The sequence below is a fragment of the Peromyscus maniculatus genome, chromosome 15 (assembly GCF_049852395.1).
Source record: "Peromyscus maniculatus bairdii isolate BWxNUB_F1_BW_parent chromosome 15, HU_Pman_BW_mat_3.1, whole genome shotgun sequence".
NCBI lineage: Eukaryota > Metazoa > Chordata > Mammalia > Rodentia > Cricetidae > Peromyscus > Peromyscus maniculatus.
Window position 1 is genome coordinate 6846293 of NC_134866.1, and position 24507 is coordinate 6870799.

Sequence of the window (24507 nt, forward strand, 5' to 3'; positions counted from 1 at the left end):
ATAATTTATTTTTATTTTTTAAGTGTATGGGTGTTTTGTATGTATATATGTCTGTGTGAGTGTGTAAGATCTTGAAATTACAGACAGTTGTGAGCTGCCATGTGTGGGTGCTGGGAATTGAACCCTGGTCCTCTAGAAGAGCAGTCAGTGCTGCTAAGTACCCAGACATCTCTCCAGCACCGAAATCATTCTTAATACAGCACTCTCCATAATTCTTCTGAAAACAAAGGATATGAAAATGGTGTTGAAATGCTCCCATGAGATACCATACAAAGTGAGGAAGCTACATGTTGATGGTGAAATAAGAATTCACTATGGATGAGAGCCTCACCAAGGAACACAAGGTTGCTATAATTCTCCAACATCACATCCCTGTACAAATTCCACTGAGCAGGCTCCAGGCATTTCCTCTCTTCTGCAGAGAAATCAATGGCCACATCCCAGAAGGACAGTATTTCCTGAAACAAAGATTAATGAATGACATCACACTTTTAGTTAATTAAAAGCACTAATGATAATATAAATACCATGATGCATTGGGTGGACAGTTCTGTCAACTTGACATTAGCTAGGCTCATTTGAGATGAGAGAAACATAAAAGAGAAAATGCCTCCCTAAGACTGTCCTGTAGCCAAGCCTAATGGGCATTTTCTTAATTACTGATTGATAATGACATAGCACAGCCCGTTATGGGTGGTGCACACCCTGGGGATGCTTTTCTATGTGGTGTAGGAAAGCAGGCTGGGCAAGTCAGTAAGCAGTGTTCTTCTGTGGCCTCTGCTCCAGCTCTTGCCTCAGGTTCCTGCCTTGACTTCCCTCAGTGATGGACTGTGATCTGAAGTTGTAGTCTAAATAAACCCTTTCTTCTCCAAGATGTCTTTCATCATGGTCTTCATCACAGCAATAGAAACCCTAACACAGGCATCATGTGTCTGTGGATACAAATCTACATTTTGCCCAGAATGAAAGAAGCTACAAATGTTTCTTACACAGGTGGGTAATATTCCTCAGACATGTCTGAGGTGGTCATATGATTTCACATTGGACCCATCTTCATGGAAAGACAAGGTAAAAAATCCTATAAGCCCAGTTGGACACAATCCAATTAAGACAGATAAAATGTAAAATAAACACATCCACAGAACATGCATATGTTATATGTATACACACACACACACACACACACACACACACACACACACATTTCTCACAGGGGAAGAAGGAATTTCTCAACAGTTGATAAGCACAGTCACGAATGTGAAGTGAAATGAAAATACAGAGTCTGATGCAGCAGCTCGGGCCATCATCTGGGTTTCAGGATTTCTACAGATTCACTGATGATGCAAATGATGGTGACAAGGGACGTGAGAAGGAGCAGGCAGGGGCAGAACTCACAGACTGAATGTCATTTAAGTATCTGATCATGTGAGAAAACAGGCAAGTACAGGACTAACAACTCTGTTGAGATTTAACATAGAATACACATCACTGGATCTTTTTGTCGTTTTCCCTTGCTGTCTTTTCTCTGACAGGTATTGACTGAAGTGTTTGTGATATTCTTAGAGCATGTTTTGCACATATGACACCTGTGCATCTCTGTGCAGTAGCTGAGAAATACAACTGTTGATGCTATTTATTGTTTAAAAATTTTTTTTCATATTTTATTGAGTAAAGTCCCAGAATGACTTATGAGAATAGTCACAGGGTATTTTTCCTTTTTACCAGTACATGAAATATCAGTAATTTATGTACATGAGGTATTTTGTAATAATTTCCTGGTTAAGCTTTGGATACTCTTTCTTAGTTATGGTATGGTGTTGTGGAATATTATTTTAAGATGGTTACATTTATGCTGTGGAACATTTGTTTAATGATGTAAGGATATATTGTATTCTTTTATGTTTCATTTTTTTAACCCTGTAAAGCTGAGTTCCCTGGCCTGTCTAAAACATCTGATGGTCTAATAAAGAGCTGAATATGGCCAAGGGCAAGGCAGGAAGAGGATAGATATGTGGGGCTGAGAGGCAGAGAGAACAAACAGAAGCAGAAAAAGGAGAAAGACCAAGAGAACAAAGAGAGGAGGAATGCTGGGGCCAGCCCCACAGCCAGCCATGGAGGAAGAGTGAACGTGAGATACCCAGAAGTAAGAGAAAGGGAAAAGCCCAGAGGCAAAAGGTAGATGGGATAATGTAAGTTAAGGAAAGCTGGCTAGGAAAGTGAAGCTAAGCTTAGGCTGAGAAATCATAAGTAACACTAAGCCCGTGTGTGATTTATTTGGGACCTTTGGCAGGCCCCCCAAAAGAGCAAGACTGAAAGAAGCAAAAACATCCAACAGTATGGTCAGCTCCTTAAACATTATCTTCCAGGCTTCTGAAATGTACCCTACATAAAGTTTACAGACACCCAGCATTCAGGACAACAGTACTGGGGGCTTCTCCCTCCTATCACAGTACAGTGTCCCAGAGCATTCACTGTTCGGGAAGTGTAGCTGGTATTTTTCTATGGGACACAAACCAGCTCCCAAATAATGACACTGCGACTTCTTATTAATTATGAAAGCTTGGCCTTCAGCATATGATGGTCCCACTATCTCATAACTTAATTTACCCTATTTCTATCCATTTATATTCTGCCTCAGGGCTTTTACTTTTCTTTCATTCTGTATGTCCTGCTTTCCTGCTTCCTCCATGTCTGTCTGTCTGGCCCTTGACATCTCTTTGTCTCTGTCTCCCAGATTCCTCCTCTTATTTACTGTCTCTGCCTGGAAGTCTCACCTGTATTCCCTGCCTAGCTTTTAACCATTTAGCTTTCTATTAGACTAATCAGGTGCCTTAGGCAGACAAGGTAAACAAATGCAACACATCTTTACATAGCAAAACTAATACTCCACAACAAGGAAGTCCCCAAGTATTGTCTTCCTGAGGTCACTGGTCAATGGAAAAAACTTACATCTCCAACTCCTATGCATCAGGACTTAAAAATCTCTATCTTACATGCGTTACAATTCATTACATTTAACATACTGAGGAGATCATGTGTTATTTACCTTTATCTGCCTGAAATAACTTTCAGTTTCACCAATATTGTCACAATTAGCAAGAATGTACTTTTTCTCTGAAAAATTATTAAATTAAAAGTATGTTATTTTCTCCTCTATCTCCTCATTGCAAGTTCTCTCATGTCCCCCATGATTCCAATTCGAATACATGGTGTATTCTTCCCTGATTATTATTCTTATATACATACACACAGCACACACACACACATATATATGCATAACTGTATAAATATGAATGGCTGATTCTGTTCACTGTTGACTATGTGTATGTTTAAGGACTGACCACTTGTTACTGGATGAACAGTGAGTGCTCTCAACCCTGGGGAAGACTAATTCTCCCTCTCTTTGCAATTCTCAGGTGCCTACATTTTGATGCTTACCCAGCAGACTGCCCCCTGCAGGGGATCTTCTGCCATTGGCATTGTTCAGGGCTTGATCAGGCAGCCATGTTGTTGGGGCATCATGGATGCAGCTTCCCTTCCCTTTCTAGAAGGCACAGCCTCACAGCTGACTTCCTGGACCTCTGGCTCTCATAATCAATATGCCCCCTCTGCAGAGATATTCCCTGAGCCTCATGTGCAGGAACTGTGGTGCAGGTTTTGGGTCACAGCACCTCAGACAGTAGTTCTGTGCACTTTGTAACTTTTAGTTTTCTGGAATGTTCTCTGTGCTGCAGTGAGAAGCACCTTTGAGGAGCAGTGACAGGGACACTCCAGTGTGGGTCTAAGGAGAAGTACTTGGAGTGCAGTTAGGGATTATGACGGTTTGGTGGCCTTAGTATTTTCTCCTCCATGATTTAAGACCTAAGAAGTCATCAGAGGCAGCTCCAAGCATTCTGTAGGTCTCCTGTGCCCTCTATGTCCCACTGACAGCTGCTGCTAATGCAAAGGTGTGAGAGGCGCTGTGGCACCTTTAGGGATATCATGCCACACTGGTCATTGTTGTGGTTCATGGTTGTAACATCTAAGCAGGACTATTTGTTGCTTCTCTCCCTTGGAGCTTGCAAAGCACCTTCCAGCACTGAGCAAACTTAGACAGGAGACCTTCAGGTGAGATCCAGCTCCAATCCCCTCACTCTTGTGTGTGAAAGGCATGAAGTTTTGATCACTGGGAAAGGGGAGTAGCGTATCATCACAAGACTTTAGGGACAACTGAAACATAACCTCCATGAAGAATGACGACTTAGAGAAACGTCTTTAAATAAAGTGCAGAGCTGAAGAGTAATGAGGAGGCCTGCAGATCTTCAAGAAACAGGCAGAATGTAACAATATGGTGAATAGAACACCCAGTAATTTCTCAAGGGAAAAGGAATTGAACTGTATTGGAAGCTTCTTCTCAGCTAGCATAGAATGTTATCACCTTTAGAAGTAAGTGGAAAAAAGAGATCCCATTCTTTTATCACTAGGGCACTGGTTCTCAACATGTGGGTCATGAAACCTTTGGCAAAACTTCATCTCCAAAAGTGTTTATACATTACAATAAATAACCTTTGCAAAATTAGTTATGAAGTAGCAAGAAAAAATAATTTTAAGGTTGAGGGTCACCACAGTATGACAAACTATGTTAAAGGGTCACAGCGTTAGGAAAGGTGAGACTGTAGAACTACACACATCACCAAGAAGAGGGGAAATTACCAGGGTGCAGTAGGGCAAGAGCCCAGAGAATATAAAGATGGAAACATGAACCTCTGAAAGAACTTAAGCAGGTCCTCAAAGCAAAATTAAATGTAAGGATCACTCCCCACATTGCCCAGCACAGCACAGCACCATTCTATATGCAGAAGTGTCTGCTGTCCTGGGACAGCACCTCTGTGATGTGGTGGGCAGTGTGCCTGGAAAGATGATTGTATTTAGGAGGAATTTTACCCAATACTATTAATGGCAAACATTTCAGGGGCATTTGAAACGGGCAAATCTCACTTTTAGTGGAGGAAAAAAAATGCAAATAATGTCTGGCCTGAGGGGCACAATGGCACTCATTAAATATTGTTGCACATTCTTTCTGTATATAATTGGAAGTTAGATATAGTACTCCACTTGAACAGTGGCTGGTCCTAGAAGTGAGCCTAGAACAAAATGGACAAAGTAGATGTCATAAGAACTCTTGCATCTCCTGTCAGTGTCCCAAGGAGATAGGGTTTAGAGAATCAACAAAATGAAGAAGACCAGGAGATTGGTGGGAGGTAAAATGATATGCAAAGAGAGAACTGTATTTCTGGTTAGGATCTAAAATATAGTGACCCTCCATTGGAAATCGCCGATCTACTGATTACATAACATAGTGCTTTAAATACACAGCACACACATCATGAAGTAGCAACTACAGGATCTTTGTCCCAGGGCTTCACTCACACAACTGTGCCATGAAACAGCCACTACTTTTTGCTTAAAGCCAGCAAGTTTTGTCATTTTAAGACTCAGAAAGTGAATTACCATGAAAAAAATAAGGGAGATTGCTGCAGGCTACAGGAATATATCATAAGAACTCAGCTGGTTACGGCAAAGTCACTACCTGGAGGGATCAAGGATTTCCTCCCGAGGAAGCCAAATTCAAGGAGCTTTTGGTGTTATTTGGCTTGTCATATATCAGCAGTCTTCTGTTATGAAAATTATGTGTGCTTTCATAGTTTTCCCAATTGACTTTTCCCTAAGAAGGGCTAACAGTGTGGACTGATCACTCTCTGGACATACACATTCCAGGTATTTGGAGAACAGCCTCAGAAAGGCTTTCTCTGGAATCAGATTCTCCCTTAGCCACTTTCAAGGACTAGCAGTAATAACAGTCCACATGAAAGTCTCCCGATTTGAGGCAAATTCCACAAGGAGACCCCACCTAAGTCAGGAAGACATTAAGTAACAGCCTAAGCAATTTAGCTCTGACCCTCCTTTCTTACAGCCTTACTAACTTTATAGACCTCTAACTCCTTACCTAACCACTTCTAGGAATATTTAGATAACTTTCTGTGCTGACAGCTATGCTCAGCCAGAACCCCAGTTCAAGCCTCCCTATAATTATCGTCATTGGCAGTATCTGGCCAGGTCCATCCCCAGATGGAGGAAAGTACCTTATCAGAGATACCTCTATACTCTCTAAGAACAGACTTAAGCATCCAGGCTACCGGTTTGAGAAGGCCTGGTGGATGTGCCAATTAAGCTTAACTTCCTCCTTTCCCAAAACTTATCTCTAGTTCCAGATCTCTCTTTAACTATCACCAGAGGCATCTAGCTGTGCACAGGTTGCCTAGCGACTGAGCACACTTTCCCCCACCCTGCAGAAAAACGGCAGAAAGCTTGGACAGATAGGAGCCACAGGAAAAAAGAAGGCAGTTTTATTTTCTCCCTTTGACCTAGCAACTTACAGATTATTAACATTTTCTACCAATCACGTTTGAGTTTATAGTTGAGCACATAAGAGCCCTCTTCTTAGATATTACCTGAATTTAGCCTTTAGGTAATTCATTCCCCATTGTTCACTTCCCTTTGGGATTGCAATGATAATAAATGGTTATTGCCCTTCTACATGATTCTTATCATCCCTCTATTTGACCCTGGAAGCCTGGCTTTGCACTGCCAAGGGGATACTGCTTGTAAGTGTATATATACCAGGACGTCCAGGGCACTGGAAGACAGAAAAGAGAAAAGAGAATGGAAGAACTAGATGGGTAAAAATTTGAGAGGAACAAACTGAGATGGGGAAGAACTAGATTGAAGGGCTAGAAGAGAGTACTAGAGGAATGAGATGGAGGATGAGGAAGAACCAGATGGGGAAGTGCTAGCTGGGTAAGAAAAGCTGAAAAGGACGTAGATGAGGCAGAATCAAGACGAGAGAATTAAGATAGAACTTAGAGGGAGCAATAGATAAGTATAGAGAGAAATCATGCAAGAAAGGAGCTAGGCACGAGAACAGAACTGAAGCTGTGTATATAGGATGTTATGCCAGAGGAATTAAAGCAAGTGGACTATAGAGCTCGGTGTGCTCAGATTCTATTTTCCAAAAATAGTCCTCGCCGAGGGTAGTTCTCTCTCCTGAGCCCCCCGGGATGTATAATATCAAGGCTGGTCCCTCTAATATTATACAGAGAAGATCAAATATAGTATCTATGTTGGAAACATAAAAATAACAAAATAAAAAATAATTCATTTTATTTTATTTTTCTTTATTATCAGCTTGATACACTACAAATTCTTATTCTAATAGTGAAATGTTTCACTGAAGCTTGCCCAGTGATTGAGTAAAACCAAAACTTATTATAAACCTGGGGTCCGCCCTGCTTTGTAGCCTCCCTGGTACAGTGGGTTGCAGTCTGATTGTTCTTTGCTCTTTATCTCAAAAATGGCAATCTTACCAAAAGCAATCTACAAATTCAATGCAATCGCCATCAAAATCCCAACACAATTCTTCACAGACTTAGAAAGAACAATACTCAACTTCATATGGAAAAACAAAAAAGACAGGATAGCTAAAAGAATCCTATATAATAAAGCAACCTCTGGAGGCATCCCATTCCCTGACCTCAAGTTCTACTATAGAGCTATACTAATAAAAACAGCTTGGTACTGGCATAAAAACCAACATACAAACCAATCGAATCAAATTGAAGACCATGACATTAATCCAAACACATATGAACACCTGATTTTTGACAAAGCCAAAACTATACAATGGAAGAAAGAATACATCTTCAACAAATGGTACTGGCATAACTGGATGTCAACATGCATTTATTTATTTATTTATTTATTTATTTATTTAGTATATAGAAGAGGGCACCAGATCTCATTACAGATGATTATGAGCCACCATGTGGTTACTGGGAATTGAACTCAGGACCTCTGGAAGAACAGCCAGGGCTCTTAACATCTGAGCCATCTCTCCAGTCCCGGATGTCAACATGTAAAAGATTACAAATAGATCCATATCTGTCACCATGCACAAAACTCAATCCAAGTGGATCAAAGACCTCAACATAGATCTGGTGACACTGAACTTGATAGAAGAGAAAGTAGGAAGTACTCTTGAATGCATTGGCACTGGAGATCACTTCCTAAATATAACATAAGCAGCACAGACCCTGAGCACAACAATTAATAAATGGGACCTCCTGCAACTGAGAAGCTTTTGTATGGCAAAAGACAAGGTCAATAAGACAAAAAGACAGCCTACAGAATGGGAAAAGACCTTCACCAACCCCACATCTGACAGAGGACTGATCTCCAAAGTATATAAAGAACTCAAGAAACTAGACATCAAAATACTGAACAGTCCAATTAAAAAATGGGCTAAAGAGCTAAACAGAGAATTCTCAAAAGAATCTCAAATGGCTGAAAGACATTTAAGGAAATGCTCAACATCCTTAGTCATCAGAAAAATGCAAATCAAAACGACTCTGAGATACCACCTTACACCTGTCAGAATGGCTACGATCAAAAACACCAATGACAGTCAATGTTGGAGAGGATGTGGAGCAAAGGGAACACTCCTCCACTGTTGGTGGGAATGTAAACTTGTACAACCACTGTGGAAATCAGTATGGCGGTTTCTCAGAAAATTGGGAATCAATTTACCTCAAGACCCAGCCATCCCACTCTTGGGCATATACCCAAGGAATGCTCAATCATACCACAAAGATACATGCTCAACTATGTTCATAGCAGCATTATTTGTAATAGCCAGAACCTGGAAACAACCTAGAAGCCCATCAACTGATGAATGGATTAAGAAAATATCGTACATATACACAATGGAGTAGTACTCAGCAGAGAAAAACAATGACAGCATGAAATTTGTAGGCAAATGGATAGAACTAGGAAAATATCATCCTGAGTCAGGGAACCCAAACCCAGAAGGACAAACATGATATGTACTCACTCATAAGTACATACTAGATACGGAAACATGAATTATATAATCATTTTACAAAATAAACATCACATTCTTTACTCTGTACATTAGATGTCTGGATATATTTTTGGATTTTAATAGTCCATATGTTGTTTCTAGTCTTCTTAAGGGAACAGTATGTGGAGTATATCCAATAAGAATTTGGGACATGCATTCTCATAGATCTGACTTAAATTCATACAGATGCTGCTAAGAAGAGAACAATGGAATGCAGATTTGGAAAGAGTTGGTCATTGAACCACATACAACTTTCAACTCAAAATATGTTGCTGCATTTGATAATGACTCTGGAGGACACTATGACAGGCACAAATATAACCAGAGGTGACAGTGTAATGAAAATCTAGGCTGCTCAAGTTTATTCCTTGCATGTGTTTGACCCCTGTTTAAATCTTAGGCATGTCTCTCCATGGACTCTAAATAATCATATAGATGGATCAAGAGAAACTGAATGTCCTCACCCAGCACACCTCCCCTCCAGAGTTTTCCAGAAATGACATGTCTAACACAGCAGGGTTCATTCATGAGTTGTAAACACAAGGAACTCCCTCCCTCACACTGACATTAGAATACAATGAAAGACGCCGGGGAGGAAAGAGACAGGACTGCTCAACAAGGGGAACTGGACTGGACCTGTGAAGAGCAGGAACCAACATGAGCACTTTGCTTTACTGGTTGGACATGGCAGTGCCCATGTGAAGGACAGGGAGGAAGTGGTTTTGTTCTGGCTCACTGTAAGAAGCATCTGCACACAGTGGAACCTCTGGAGTAAGGACAGGGGAAGGCATCCCAGCTGCAACTGCAGAAAAAGACCCAGGAATGTAACCACAGCAGCCAAATCAGTCAAGAACTGCAGAATGGAAATGAAGAAATAATGGAGTCTCAGATTGGATATGAAAGGAGCAAACTGGAAGAAATCAGTGAAACCAGAAGAAATCAGCATCAGGTCATAAAAGTGACAAACACAGATTAATATCCAAAAAGAATGAATAGTCACTACATATAGGGAGGAATATTCTAGGCAGTTAAAGAGAAATTCTTCCTCACAGAGTAAAGAAAACAAGTATGTAATCCCCAAAATTTAATACCGATAACGAAAGCATGTTAGTGAATGAAGAGGCCTAACTTAACATCAGTGCAGCCACGATAGGCTGTAGACTAATGATACAAGGACAAGGCCTCACCCTTACTATAACCAGGAAAAGCAACAGACTGTACCCTGCAGGAGACCAATCAAAATTGAGACAAGTACTAAAAGCTCTAGAACACAAGGAATAGCTTACATAATTTGTATATAGATTCCCAGTTTCCTTGCAGCAACGCCCATACCAATCACTGTTTAACAAAACTTCTGTTAACTCACTCCTGCCCAATCATGAGTTCCACCCTCATCTGAATCTGGAATTCCCCAATCCCCATCCTTTACTCTTTAAAAACCCTGCCTCAACTGAGCTCAAGGCTCTCCCTGATCCAACTGCAGTGCTGGAATGGACAGGGAGCCCAAGCCTGTACTTACAATCAAGTTTCTTTGCTTTTGCATATGAACTTGGACTCCTGGGGATCTCTGGGGGGCTCATGACACATAAGAGTGAAAACACATTTCAATTACACATGGAATAGACCATAGAAATTAAGCACAAGTAAGATAAATGAAATGAACAAAAGAAAGTATTTATCAAGTCCATAAAATATGTTCAAGTGTTTCCTTGTTACAGAAGCAGATAGCATAAGCTGTCCTTGAATTTGTTTTGAAATAGAGGAGGACCAGAGGGTCTGGCCTGCCCTTTACAAACTCAGAGATGACAGGGATGTGCAATAGAGTAGACTGAAGTTTCTTTCCATGCCGGGCGGTGGTGGCGCACGCCTTTAATACCAGCACTCGGGAGGCAGAGGCAGGCGGATCTCTGTGAGTTCGAGGCCAGCCTGGGCTACCAAGTGAGTCCCAGGAAAGGCGCAAAGCTACACAGAGAAACCCTGTTTCGAAAAATCACATTAAAAAAAAAAAAAAAGTTTCTTTCCTATCACAGGTCTGTTTACTTTAAATCACATGAACACACACAGTTATTTGAGCTCTTCCTCACCCTGCTCACCCAACACAAATGCCTGGTACTGGAACCCAAGGCCATGAGAGTTTTTCATCTGTTCCTAGGAACCCTTCTTCTAGACAAACTCAATAATGTCAAGACTAGATGAAGACATGTTGACAAAACCATTTGGGGACTAGCAGACATTTTGACTTTTTTATTTACTCAACTCTAAATCAGTATAAAGGAACTGTCAAAAATTTAAAAAACCCACCCTCAAAGTGAACCTGTGTTGAGCTTCCCTTGTCCCCATTCAGCTTTGCACTGTATCTTTCCCTCCATATGTCTGCAGAATGTGTGTTCTCTCACCCTAGTCAAAGCTTTTCTATAGCAGTGATTCTGGCATCTGTCCGTATTTCAGTTTCCCACCGGTGAACTGTTGGGCCTCAGGTTTTTCCTCCCTTAATTCTCGAACTGGCGCAGAAGATAAACACAATCAAGACCGTTACACTAGGCCGGCTACAGAGTTCTGGAAGGACCAGACCCCGTTTGCTCTACAGATTCTGAGAAATCTGACTGCGTCCATGTGAGAACGGCTCAGCTAGAGAAGCATGCTTCTCCACCAAAGCTGCTCACTGAGCTCCCAGCTCCACCTCAGGAGCAGGCAGTCAGCTGACCATCATTAGTTTGCAGTCCTGGACTTTGCACTATCATCTACTCCGCGCTACCAGGCAGCTCTCCTGTCCCGGAAGCCCAAGGTGGACTCGGGCTGCACGTGGCGTCCTAAGGACACCATCACTCAGGGCACAGTCCCTATCACCCTCTGTCCACACGTGACTCAGCCAGTTCAGCACAGCACCTCCAAGAAAACTTATTCCGACCTCCCATCCAGGTCCGCTCCCTTCGAGTCGGACCCCCCCACCCCGCATAGTGGCTCAGCCTGAGCTGCACCCTGGACCAACCTCCATGTCAGAGATGCAACAGGATTGTAGAGCAGAGCTGGACTCTCGCCCAACGTTGAGAAAGACCCTCCTGAGGTGACCGAAGGCCGGAAAAGGATCTCCTGGGCCGCTTCCTGTGATGTCACAGTCGCATGGACTACATTTACCAGAAGTCTGTGCGAAGGTATTCCTGGACTCCCTGTGTGATAGTTACTCTTCCTAGATTAGTTCTGGCTGCCTGCAGTAGAGATGCGACTGAGAAACCGAGTGGACTGGACAGCTGTTAGGCCTGGGAAAAACCAATGGCACGAACGTCTGATTAAAGCAAGCTTCATTTCACAGGTGCACCAGAAACTGGTCAGTTGGCTTTCTTTCCCAAAGTATTTCAGAGCATCCCCTCATTGCCTTTTGGGGTCCATTCTAGGGAAAGAGTTAAGGTAAATAGAAAATGGATGTCGAGATAATTGGGCCTTAGAAGTGATGAAATTACAAAAAAAAAAAAAAAAAAGCTGATTCAATAATACATCGTATGGCAGGGGAATCATCAAGTTATCTGGAAAAACAGTTTCATAAGGCAAAAGTGCAATCATATCACAGGTTGTTTTTGTAAGGCAAATGGTGAGCATATATCATTGGGTCACAAGTTCAGCATAGGTTGAAACATGTTTTGGAGGGTACATTAGGCTTAGGAAACAGAAACTTATTCTTGTAAGCTATGGAGACTTAAAATCAATGCATAACAATGTGGTTTCTTAACAACAGTTTGGCTACTTTTTGGTTTCAAACAACCATGGGGAGTCAGTCTGGTATTCACATCCTGATCCACAACACCAGATGTGTGAATGTGTACTGCTGGAGATTTTTTTGGCTCTTTTGAGAGCCCACCAACTAGCTCCCAAATAAATTCATTCAGGGAGGCTTTTTCTTATTTATGAATGCTCATCTTTGGTTTGGCTTAGTTTCTTGTCAGCTTTCCTTAACTTATTACTTCTACCTTTTACCTCTGGGCCTTTCCCGTTCTCTTATTTCTGTGTCTTACTCTTACGCTGTGGCTTGCTGTGTGTGTAGCTGACTGGCTGGCTCCTGGAGTCCTCCTCCTCTGGCTGCTGGATCTCTAATCCCTCTTTCAGATTTCTACTTCTATTTATACGCTCTGCCTGCCAGCCCTGCCTATCCTTTCTCCTGCCTTGCTATTGGCTGTTCAGTTCTTTATTAGACCATCAGGTGTTTTACACAGGCACAGTAACACAGCTTCACAGAGTTAAACATATGCAACATAAACAAAAGTAATACACCTTAAAATATTCTATAACAAATGGGGGTCGAGACTTTGACAGAAATATTAGGCTTACAGGTCATTTCTGGTCCATGTGTTCTGATTTTAATCTTATTACAGCATTTAAAAAATCACATTGATCAGTTGTACTTTAAATCGATAAAGCAGTACTGTGCGGGATAATCTTTTTTTTTACCCTGTGAAGATCTGTCTTTGCCAAGGCACCTTCTGATTGGTTTAATAGAGCTGAGTGGCCAATAGCTAGGCAGGAGAGGACAGGCAGGATTCATGGGATAGAGTAGAAGAGATGAATCCAGGTGCAGGGAGACACCAGCTACTGGAGGACCAAGTCAGGCATACAGAATGGTGGAGACATTTAAAGGAAAGGCATGGGGCAGATCGTAGATTAATGAAGGCAGGTTAAATTAAGTTATAAGAGCTAGTTGGGGAAAAGTCTACACTAAAGGGAAAGCTTTCAAAATTACTAAGAAATCTCCCTGAACTTGTTCCCCATGCTGGATATCCTTGCCCAGGTTTAAGCATGGGGAGGAGCTCAGTCCTCCCTCAACTTGATGTGTCATGCTTTGTTCAAGCACATGGGAGGCCTGCTTCTTTCTGAAGGGAGACAGGAGGAGTGGATGAGGAGGGGGATAGATGTGAGTGTGTGTGGGGGAGGGGGGTAGGAGGAGAGGAGGGAGGGGAAACTGTGATTGGTATGTAAAATAAATGAAAAACCATTAATAACATAAAATAAAAGGAGTCACCCTGTCATTATTTCAGACTGTTGGTCCAGACAAGTAAGTAAAACTGCACAATGCAGTAATGTGAATGAAAAGGATCTTTTAGAAGATTCTGAAACCAGCCTTGTTCTCTGTGAATGTGCTAAGTGCTCAGAGGCTTCTGACAAATGGACCCAATCAAACCTGGACTGGAAAATTTAGAGACCTTCTCTGGGGGAAAAATAAAGGGGAAAAAACAGAACAAAACAAGTAAAACAAAAGGAAAGGAACTGAGGGAAAGATGAACAAAAAAGTAGAGGAAATCAATAAAGAAATTGAGAAAACGTCAAACAAAAAATGGGAAGAAATCTATAAAGAAAGAGAGGAAAAGACAAATAAAAACTTGGAAGAAAGCAATAAATCCCTTAAAGTAAACCACGAAAAAGCAATGAAACAGGTGAGGGAAACAGTTCAAGACCTGAAAAGGGAAACAGAAACAATGAAGACACAAACAGAGGGAATGCTGGAAATAGAAAATCTGAGTAAATGAACAGGAAACACAGATGTAAGCATAACCAACAGAATACAAGAGATGGAAGAGAACACCAAACAGACTAGACCCCCAAAAAAGTCCCCTTGCCACATCGTAATTAAACAACTAAACCTACAGAATAAAGGAAGAATATTAAGAGCAGCAAAGGAAAAAGGCCAAGTGACTTATAACGCAAACCCATCAGAATAACACCCGATTTCTCAATGGAGATTCTGAATGCCAGAAGGACCTGGACAGATGTAATGCAGATACTAAGAGACAATGTAGGCCAGCCTAGATTAATATACTCAGAAAAACTTTCAATCACCATAGACGGAGTGAACAAGACATGCCAAGACAAAACCAGATTTAAACAGTACCTATCCACAAATCCAGCCCTACAGAAAGCACTAGAAGGAAAATTCCAACCTAAGGAAGTCAGATACACCCATGAAACAGAATAGATAACCCCACAACAGTAAATCCCAAAGAAGAGAAATACACACACACTACCACCAAAAATAACAGGAATTAACAATCACTGGACATTAATAACCTTTAATATCAATGGACTTAATTCACCTATAAAAAGACACAGGCTAACAAATGGATACAAAAGCAGGACCCATCCTTCTGCTGCATATAAGAAACACATATCAACTTCAAAGATAGACACTACTTAAGAATAAAAGGCTGGGAAAAGTCTTTCCAATCAAATAGTCTTAAGAAGCAAGCTGGTGTAGCTACCTTAATATCCAACAAAATGGACTTCAAACTAAAATCAATCAAAAGAGATCTAGAAGGACATTACATACTCATCACAGAAAAGATTCACCAAGATGCAGTTTCAATTCTGAACATTTATGCCCCAAACACATATGTAAAAGAAACATTACTAAAGCTTAAATCACACATATAACCCCACAAATTAATGGTGGGAGACTTCAACATCCCACTCTCACCACTGGACAGATATGCCGGATCGAAACCTAACAGAGAAATAAGGGACTTAACTGATGTTATGACTCAAATAGACTTAATCGATATCTACAGAACATTCCACCCTAACAAAAAAGAATATACCTTCTTCTCAGCACCCCATGGAACCTTCTCTAAAATCAACCACATAAACAGTCAAAAAGCAAATCTCAACAGATACAAAAAAATTGGAATAACCTGTATTCTATGGTTTAAAGTTAGATTTCAACAACAACAAAAATTACAGGAAGCCTACAATCTCATGAAAACTGAATAATGCTCAACTGAATCACCAATGGGTCCAGGAAGAAATAAAGAAATTTAAGATTTCCTAGAATTCAGTGAAAGTGCATGTACTATATACCCAAACTGATGGGACACTATGACAGCAGTGCTAAGAGGAAAATTCATAGCACTAAATGCCCACATAAAGAAGTTGGAAAAATCTCACACTAGTGACTTAACAGCACACCTGAAAGCTCTAGAACAAGAAGAAGCAAAGTCACCCAGGAGAAATAGATGTCCAGAAATAATCAAATTGAGAGCTAAAATTAATAAAATAGAAACAAAGAACCAATGAAACAAAGAGTTGGTTCTTTGAGAAAAATCAACAAGATAGACAAGCCCCTATCCAGGCTTACCAAAAAGTAGAGCGAGAACTTCCAAATTAAAAAATCAGAAAATAAAAGGGAGACATAACAACAGACAATGAGGCATTCCAGAGAATCATCAGGTCATACTTCAAATACTTGCATGCCACAAATTGGAAAATCTAAAAGAAATAGACAATTTTCTGGATAGGTACCACATACCTAACTTAAATCAAGACCAGATAGATAAACGATTTAAATAGACCAATAACCCCTAAGAAAATAGAAACAGTCATTTCTATTTTCCCAACCAAGACCAAAAGTCTCCCCACCAAAAAAAGCCCAGGACCAGATGGTTTCAATGCAGAATTCTACCAGATCTCAAAGAAGAGAATACCAATACTCTTTAAATTGTTCCACACAATAGAAACAGAAGGAACACTACCAAACTCCTTCTATGAGGCTACAATTACCCTGATTCCTAAGCCAAACAAAGATGCAACAAAGAAAGAAAACTACAGACCAATCTCCCTCATGAACATTGATGCAAAAATACTCAATAAAATACTGGCAAACAGACTCCAAGAACACATCAAAACAATTATCCACCATGATCAAGTAGGCTTCATCCTAGGGATGCAAGGGTGATTCAACATATGAAAGTCTGTCAATGCAATACACGACATAAACAAACTGAAAGAAAAAAAACTACATGATCATTTCATTAGATGCTGAAAAGACCTTTGACAAAATCCAACACCTCTTCATGATAAAGGTCTTGGAGAGATCAGGAATACAGAGAACATACCTAAACACAATAAAGGCAATTTACAGGAAGCCAACAGCCAACATCAAATTAAATGGAGAGAAACTCAAAGTGATTCCACTAAAACCAGGAACAAGACAAGGCTGTCTGCTCTCCCCATACTTATTCAATATAGTACTTGAAGTTCTAGCTACAGCAATAAGACAACAAAATGAGATCAAGGGGGATACAAATTGGAAAGAAAAAAGTCAAGCTTTCAGTATTTGCAGATGACATGATAATATACATTAGTGACCCCAAAAATTTCACCAAGGAACTCCTACAGCTGAATAAACACCTTCAATAATGTGACATGATACAAGATTAACTAAAACAAACAAACAAACAAACAAACAAACAACCCAATAGTCCTCCTATATACAAATGACATACAGGCTGAGAAAAAAAAAATCAGAGAAACATCACCTTTACAATAGCCACAAATAATGAAAATACCTTGTGGTGACTCTAACTATGCAAGTGAAGGACCTGTATGACAAGAACTTTAAATCTCTAAAGAAAGAAATTGAAGATGTCAGAAAAGGGAAAGTTCTCCCATGCTCATGGACACAGGTAGGATTAACATAGTAGAAATGGCAATCTTACCAAAAGCAATTGCTTTTTGCAATTACAGATTCAATGCAATCGCCCAGACCTGGAAAGAACAATACTCAACTTCATATGGAAAAACAAAACACCTAGGATAGCCAAAACAATCCTGTACAATAAAGCAATCTCTGAAGGCATCATGATTCCTGAATTCAAGCTCTACTATAGACCTACAGTAATAAAAACAGCTTGGTACTGGCATAAAAAGTGACATGTGGACCAATGGAATCTAATTAAAGACCCTGACATTAATCCACACAGGCATGAACACCTGATTTTTGACAAAGAAGCCAAAACTTCACAATGGAAAAAAGAAAGCATCTTCAACACATGGTGCTTGAATAACTGGATATCAACATGTAGAAGATTGGAAATATATCCATATCTGTCACTATGCACAAAACTTAAGTCCAAGTGGATCAAATCTCAACATAATTCCAGTTACTCTGAACCTAATAGAAGAGAAAGGAAGAAGTTGTCATGAACACATTGGCACCGGATATCACTTCCTACATACAATACCAGTAGTACAGACACTGAGAGCAACAATTAATAAGTGGGACCTCTTGAAATTCAGCTTTTGTAGGGCAAAGTACATGGTCAATAAGACAAAAAGACAGCCTACAGAATGGGAAAAGACCTTCACCAACCCCACATCTGACAGAGGATTGATCTACAAAGCATATAAAGAACTCAAGAAACTAGACATCAAAATACTAAACAGTCCAATTAAAAAATGGGCTAAAGAGCTAAACAGAGAATTCTCAAAAGAAGAATCTCAAATGGCTGAAAAAAATTTAAGGAAATGCTCAACATCCTTAGTCATCAGAGAAAAGCAAATCAAAATGACTCTGAGATACCACCTTAACACCTGTCAGAATGGCTACGATCAAAAACACCAATGATAGTCAATGTTGGAGAGAATGTGGAGCAAAGGGAACACTCCTCCACTGTTGGTGGGAATGTAAGCTAGTACAACCACTGTAGAAATCAATGGTAGTTTCTCAGAAAAATGGCAATCGATTTACCTCAAGACCCAGCCATCCCACTCTTGGGCATATACCCAAGGAATGCTCAATCATACTACAAAGATACATGCTCAACTATGTTCATAGCAGCATTATTTGTAATAGCCAGAACCTGGAAACAATCTAGATGCCCATCAATTGAAGAATGGATTAAGAAAATGTCATACATATACACAATGGAGTACTACTCAGCAGAGAAAAACAATGACAGCATGAAATTTGCAGGCCAATGGATGGAACTAGAAAAATATCATCCTGAGTCAGGGAACCCAAACCCAGAAGGACAAACATGATATATACTCACTCATAAGTACATACTAGATATGGAAACATGAATTATATAATCATTTTACAAAATAAACATCACATTCTTTACCCTGTACATTAGATATCTGGATATATTTTTGGATTTTAATAGTCCATAAGTTGTTTCTAGTCTTTTTAAGGGAACAGTATGTGGAGTATATCCAATAAGGATTTGGGACATGCATTCTCATAGATCTGACTTAAATTCATACAGATGCTGCTAAGAAGAGAACAATGGAATGCAGATTTTGAAAGAGTTGGCCATTGAACCACACACACCTTTCAATTCAAAATATGTTGCTGCATTTGATAGTGACTCTGGAGGACACTATGACAGGCACAAATATAACCAGAGCTGACAGTGTAATGAAAATCTGGGCTGCTCAGGTTTATTCCTTGAATGTATTTGACCTCTGTTTAAATCTTATGCAATGTCTCTCCATGGACTCTATATAATCATATAGATGGATCAAGAGAAACTGAATGTCCTCACCCAGCACACCTCCCCTCCAGAGTTTTCCAGATATGACATGTCTAACACAGCAAGGCTCATTCATGAGTTGTAAACACAAGGAACTCCCTCCCTCACACTGACATTAGAATACAATGAAAGAAGCCTGGGAAAAAAGAGACAGGACTGCTCAACAAGGGGACCTGGACTGGACCTGTGAAGAGCAGGAACCAACATGAGCACTTTGCTTTACTGGTTGGACATGGCAGTGCCCAGGTGAAGGACAGGGAGGAAGTGGTTTTGTTCTGGCTCACTGTAAGAAGCATCTGCACACAGTGGAACCTCTGGAGTAAGGACAGGGGAAGGCATCCCAGCTGCAACTGCAGAAAAAGACCCAGGAATGTAACCACAGCAGCCACATCAGTCAAGAACTGCAGAATGGAAATGAAGAAATAATGGAGTCTCAGATTAGAACGAAAGGAGCAAACTGGAAGAAATCAGTGAAACCAGAAGAAATCAGCATCAGGTCATAAAAGTGACAAACACAGATTAATATCCAAAAAGAATGAACAATCACTACATATAGGGAGGAATATTCTAGGCAGTTAAAGAGAAATTCTTCCTCACAGAGTAAATGAAAACAAGTATGTAATCCCCAAAATTTAATACCGATAACGAAAGCATGATAGTGAATGAAGAGGCCTAACTTAACATCAGTGCAGCCACGATAGGCTGTAGACTAATGATACAAGGACAAGGCCTCACCCTTACTATAACCAGGAAAAGCAACAGACTGTACCCTGCAGGAGACCAATCAAAATTGAGACAAGTACTAAAAGCTCTAGAACACAAGGAATAGCTTACATAATTTGTATATAGATTCCCAATTTCCTTGCAGCAACGCCCATACCAATCACTGTTTAACAAAACTTCTGTTACCTCACTCCTGCCCAATCATGAGTCCACCCTCATCTGAATCTGGAATTCCCCAATCCCCCATCCTTTACTCCTTAAAAACCCTGCCTCAACTGAGCTCAAGGCTCTCCCTGATCCAACTGTTGTGCTGGAATGGACAGGGAGCCCAAGCCTGTGCTTATAATAAAGTTTCTTTGCTTTTGCATATGAACTTGGACTCCTGAGGATCTCTGGGGGGCTCATGACACATAAGAGTGAAAAAAACGTTTCAATTACACATGGAATAGACCATAGAAATTAAGCACATGTAAGATAAATGAAATGAACAAAAGAAAGTATTTATCAAGTCCATAAAATATGTTCAAGTGTTTCCTTGTTACAGAAGCAGATAGCATAAGCTGTCCTTGAATTTCTTGTGAAATAGAGGAGGACCAGAGGATCTTGCCTGCCCCTCACAAATGCAGAGATGTCAGGGATGTGCAATAGAGTAGACTGAAGTTTCTTTCCTATCACAGGTCTGTTTACTTTAAATCACATGAAAACACACAGCATGTGAGTTCTTCCTCACCCTGCTGACCCGACACAAATGCCTGGCAGTGGAACCCAAAGCCATGAGAGGTTTTCATCTGTTCCTAGGAACCCTGCTTCTAGACAAACTCAATAATGTCAAGGCTAGATGAAGACATGTTGACAAAACCATTTGGGGACTAGCAGACATTCTGCCTTTTTTATTTACTCAACTATAAATCAGGATTAAAGGAACTGTCAACAATTTAAGAAAACCCACCCTCAAAGTGAACCTGGGTTCAGCTTCTCTAGTCTCCATTCAGCTTTGCACTGGGTCTTTCCCTCCATATGACTGCAGAATGTGTGTTCTCTCACCCTAGTCAAAGCTTTTCTATAGCAGCTGAATCTGGCATCTGTCCGTATTTCAGAATTTCCCACCACTGAACTGTTGGGCCTCAGGTTTTTCCTCCCTTAATTCTCGAACTGGCAGAGACAATGAACACAATCAAGACCGTTACACTAGGCCGGCTACAGAGTTCAGGAGGACCAGACCCTGTTTGCTCTACAGATTCTGAGAAATCTGACAGCGTCCATGTGAGAACCGCTCAGCTAGAGAAGCATGCTTCCCCACCAAAGCTGCTCACTGAGCTCCCAGCTCCACCTCAGGAGCAGGCAGTCAGCTGAGCATCATTAGTTTGCAGTCCTGGACTCTGCTCTATCATCTACTCCGCGCTACCAGGCAGCTCTCTTGTCCCGGAAGCCCAAGGTGGACTCGGGCTGCACGTGGCGTCCTAAGGACACCATCACTCAAGGCACAGTCCCTATCACCCTCTCCCCAGCCCTGACCTGCAACCTCACGTGACTCAGCCAGTTCAGCACAGCACCTACAAGAAAACTTATTCCGACCTCTCACCCAGGTCCGCTCCCTTCAAGTCGGATCCCCGCACCCCACATAGTGGCTCAGCCTGAGCTGCACCCTGGACCAACCTCCATGTCAGAGATGCAACAGGATTGTAGAGCAGAGCTGGACTCTCACTCAACTTTGGAAAAGACCCTCCTTTGGCGACCGAAATCCGAAAAGGATTTCCTGGGCCGCTTCCTGTGATGTCACAGTCGCATGGACTACATTTACCAGAAGTCTGTGCGAAGGTATTCCTGGACTCCCTGTGTCATAGTTACTCTTCCTAGATTAGTTCTGGATGCCTGCAGTAGAGATGCAACTGAGAAACAGAGTGAGTGGACTGGACAGCTGTTAGGCCTGGGAAAAACCAATGGCACGAATGTCTGATTAAAGCAAGCTTCATTTCACAGGTGCACCAGAAACTGGTCAGTTGGCTTTCTTTCCCAAAGTATTTCAGAGCAAACCCTCATTGCTTTTTGGGGTCCATTCTAGGGGAAGAGTTAAGGTTAATAGAAAACAGATGTCGAGATAATTGGGTCTTAGAAGTGATGAATTTTTTTTTTAAAGCTGGTTCAATAATACATCATATGGCAGGGGAATCATCAAGTTATCTGGAAAAACAGTTTCATAAGGCAAAAGTACAATCATTTCACAGGTTATTTTTGTAAGGCAAATGATGGGCAAACATCATGGGTCACAAGTTCAGTATAGGTTGAAACATGTTTTGGAGGGTACATTAGGCTTAGGAAACAGAAACTTATTCTTGTAAGCTATGGAGACTTAATATCAATATATATATAAAATGTGGTTTCTTAACAACAGTTTGGCTACTTTTTGGTTTCAAACAGCCATGGGGAGTCAGTCTGGTATTCACATCCTGATCCACAACACCAGATGTGTGAATGTGTGCTCCTGGAGATTTCTTTGGCTCTTTGGGGGAGCCCGCCAACCAGCTCCCCCCTCCCCCCAAAAAAAATTCATTCAGAGAGGCTTTTTCTTATTTATGAATGCTCGGCTTTGGCTTGGATAGTTTCTTGTCAGCTTTCCTTAACTTATTACACCTGGGGCTGAAGAGATGGCTCAGAGATTAAGAGCACCGACTGCTCTTCCAGAGGTCCTGAGTTCAATTATCAGCACCCACATGGTAGCTTACAACCACCTGTAATGAGATTTGGCTCCCTCTTCTATATACATAATAGAACTCATTAAAAAAAAAAACTTATTACATCTACCTTTTACCTCTGGGCTTTTCCGGTTTCTTATTTCTGTGTCTTACTCTTAAGCTGTGGCTTGCTGTGTGTGTAGCTGACTGGCTGGCTCCTGGAGTCCTCCTCCTCTGGCTGCTGGATCTCTAATCCCTCTTTCAGATTTCTACTTCTATTTATACGCTCTGCCTGCCAGCCCTGCCTATCTGTTCTCCTGCTTTGCTATTGGCCAGTTCTTCATTAGACCATCAGGTGTTTTACACATGCACAGTAACACAGTTTCACAGAGTTAAACAAATGCAACCTAAACAAAAGTAAAGCACCTTAAAAAATTCTACTACAAATGTGAGTCAAGACTTTAACAGAAATATTAGGCTTACAGGTCATTTCTGGTCCATATGTTCTGATTTAATCTTACTACAGCATTTAAAAAAATCACATTGACTCAGTTGTACTTTAAAACGATGAAGCAGTACTGTGTGGGATAATCTTTTTTTACCCTGTGAAGATCTGTCTTTGCCAAGGCACCTTCTGATTGGTTTAATAGAGCTGAGTGGCCAATAGCTAGGCAGGAGAGGACAGGCAGGATTCATGGGATGGAGCAGAAGAGATGAATCCAGCTGCAGGGAGACACCAGCTACATGAGGACCAAGACAGGCATCCAGAATGGTGGAGACATTTAAAGGAAAGGCATGGGGGCAGATCATAGATTAATGAAGGCAGGTTAAATTAATTTATAAGAGCTAGTTGGGGAAAAGCCTACACTAAAGGGCAAGCTTTCAAAATTACTAAGAAGTCTCCCTGAACCTGTTCCCCATGCTGGATAACCTTGCCCAGCTTTTATGAAGAGGGAGGAGCTCAATCCTACCTCAACTTGATATGGCATACTTTGTTCAAGCACATGGGAGGCCTGCCCCTTTCTGAATGGTGACAGAGGAGTGGATGAGAAGTGGGAGAGATGTAAGTGTGTGTGTGTGTGTGGGGGGGGGATTGGAGAAGTGGAGGGAGGGGAAACTGTGATTGGTATGTAAAATAAATGAAAAACCATTAATAACATAAAATAAAAGGAGTCACCCTGTCATTATTTCAGACTGTTGGTCCATACAAGTAAGTAAAACTGCACAATGCAGTAATGTGAATGAAAAGTATCTTTTAGAAGATTCTGAAACCATCCTTGTTCTCCGTGAATGTGCTAAGTGCTCAGAGGCTTCTCACAAATGGACCCAATCAAACCTGGACTGGAAATTTTAGAGACCTTCTCTGGGGGAAAAATAATGGGGAAAAAACAGAACAAAACAAATAAAACAAAAGGAAAGAAACTGAGGGAAAGATGAACAAAAAAGTGGAGGAAATCAATAAAGAAATTGAGAAAACATCAAACAAAAAATGGGAAGAAATCTATAAAGAAATAGAGGAAAAGGCAAATGTAGATGTAACCAACCGTCTTATTAAATAAGAAACACAGAACCAATGTAAAGAAGAAAGCCAAGAGGTCAGAGCTCAGAGCTGAAACCTTACCCTTCCTCCTGTGGTTGTCCTACCTCTCCGAAAGAGACCTACTTCCTATGTGTCTGTCTTCAAATAGTCTTTCTGTTCTGCCTTCTCATTGGTTGTAAACTCAAACACATGACTGTCTGTTAGTACAGCCCTCCAGCTCTTAAAGGTGTATGTCTCCAATGCTGGCTGTATCCCTGAACACACAGAGACTTACCTAGCTCTGCCTACCAAGTGCTGGGATTATAAGTGTATGCCACCACCACC

At 41.0% G+C, this 24507-nt stretch overlaps 1 protein-coding gene and 1 long non-coding RNA gene across 3 annotated transcripts in view; one reads left to right on the forward strand and one right to left on the reverse strand.

The window, feature by feature from the left end:
* LOC102913197 (uncharacterized) overlaps positions 1-21813 on the reverse strand; it is a 37093-nt gene extending 15280 nt beyond the window's left edge. Inside the window, exons 1-3 of one of the 2 annotated variants that reach the window (XM_015998578.3) lie at positions 21628-21812; positions 11946-12213; positions 332-458 (exon numbers count right to left, since the gene is read on the reverse strand). In XM_015998578.3, the coding sequence (XP_015854064.1) occupies positions 332-458; positions 11946-11951 (133 nt within the window). In that variant the 5' untranslated portion in view covers positions 11952-12213; positions 21628-21812. Of the gene's footprint in view, positions 1-331; positions 459-11945; positions 12214-21627 lie in introns of both variants that reach the window. The other variant, XM_076552211.1, reaches the window with a different exon arrangement.
* LOC143268737 (uncharacterized) lies at positions 12143-22499 on the forward strand. Its single transcript, XR_013044856.1, has 2 exons — positions 12143-12281; positions 13981-22499. It is a non-coding gene; the product is annotated as an uncharacterized LOC143268737 (long non-coding RNA).
* Positions 22500-24507: the final 2008 nt, after the last annotated feature.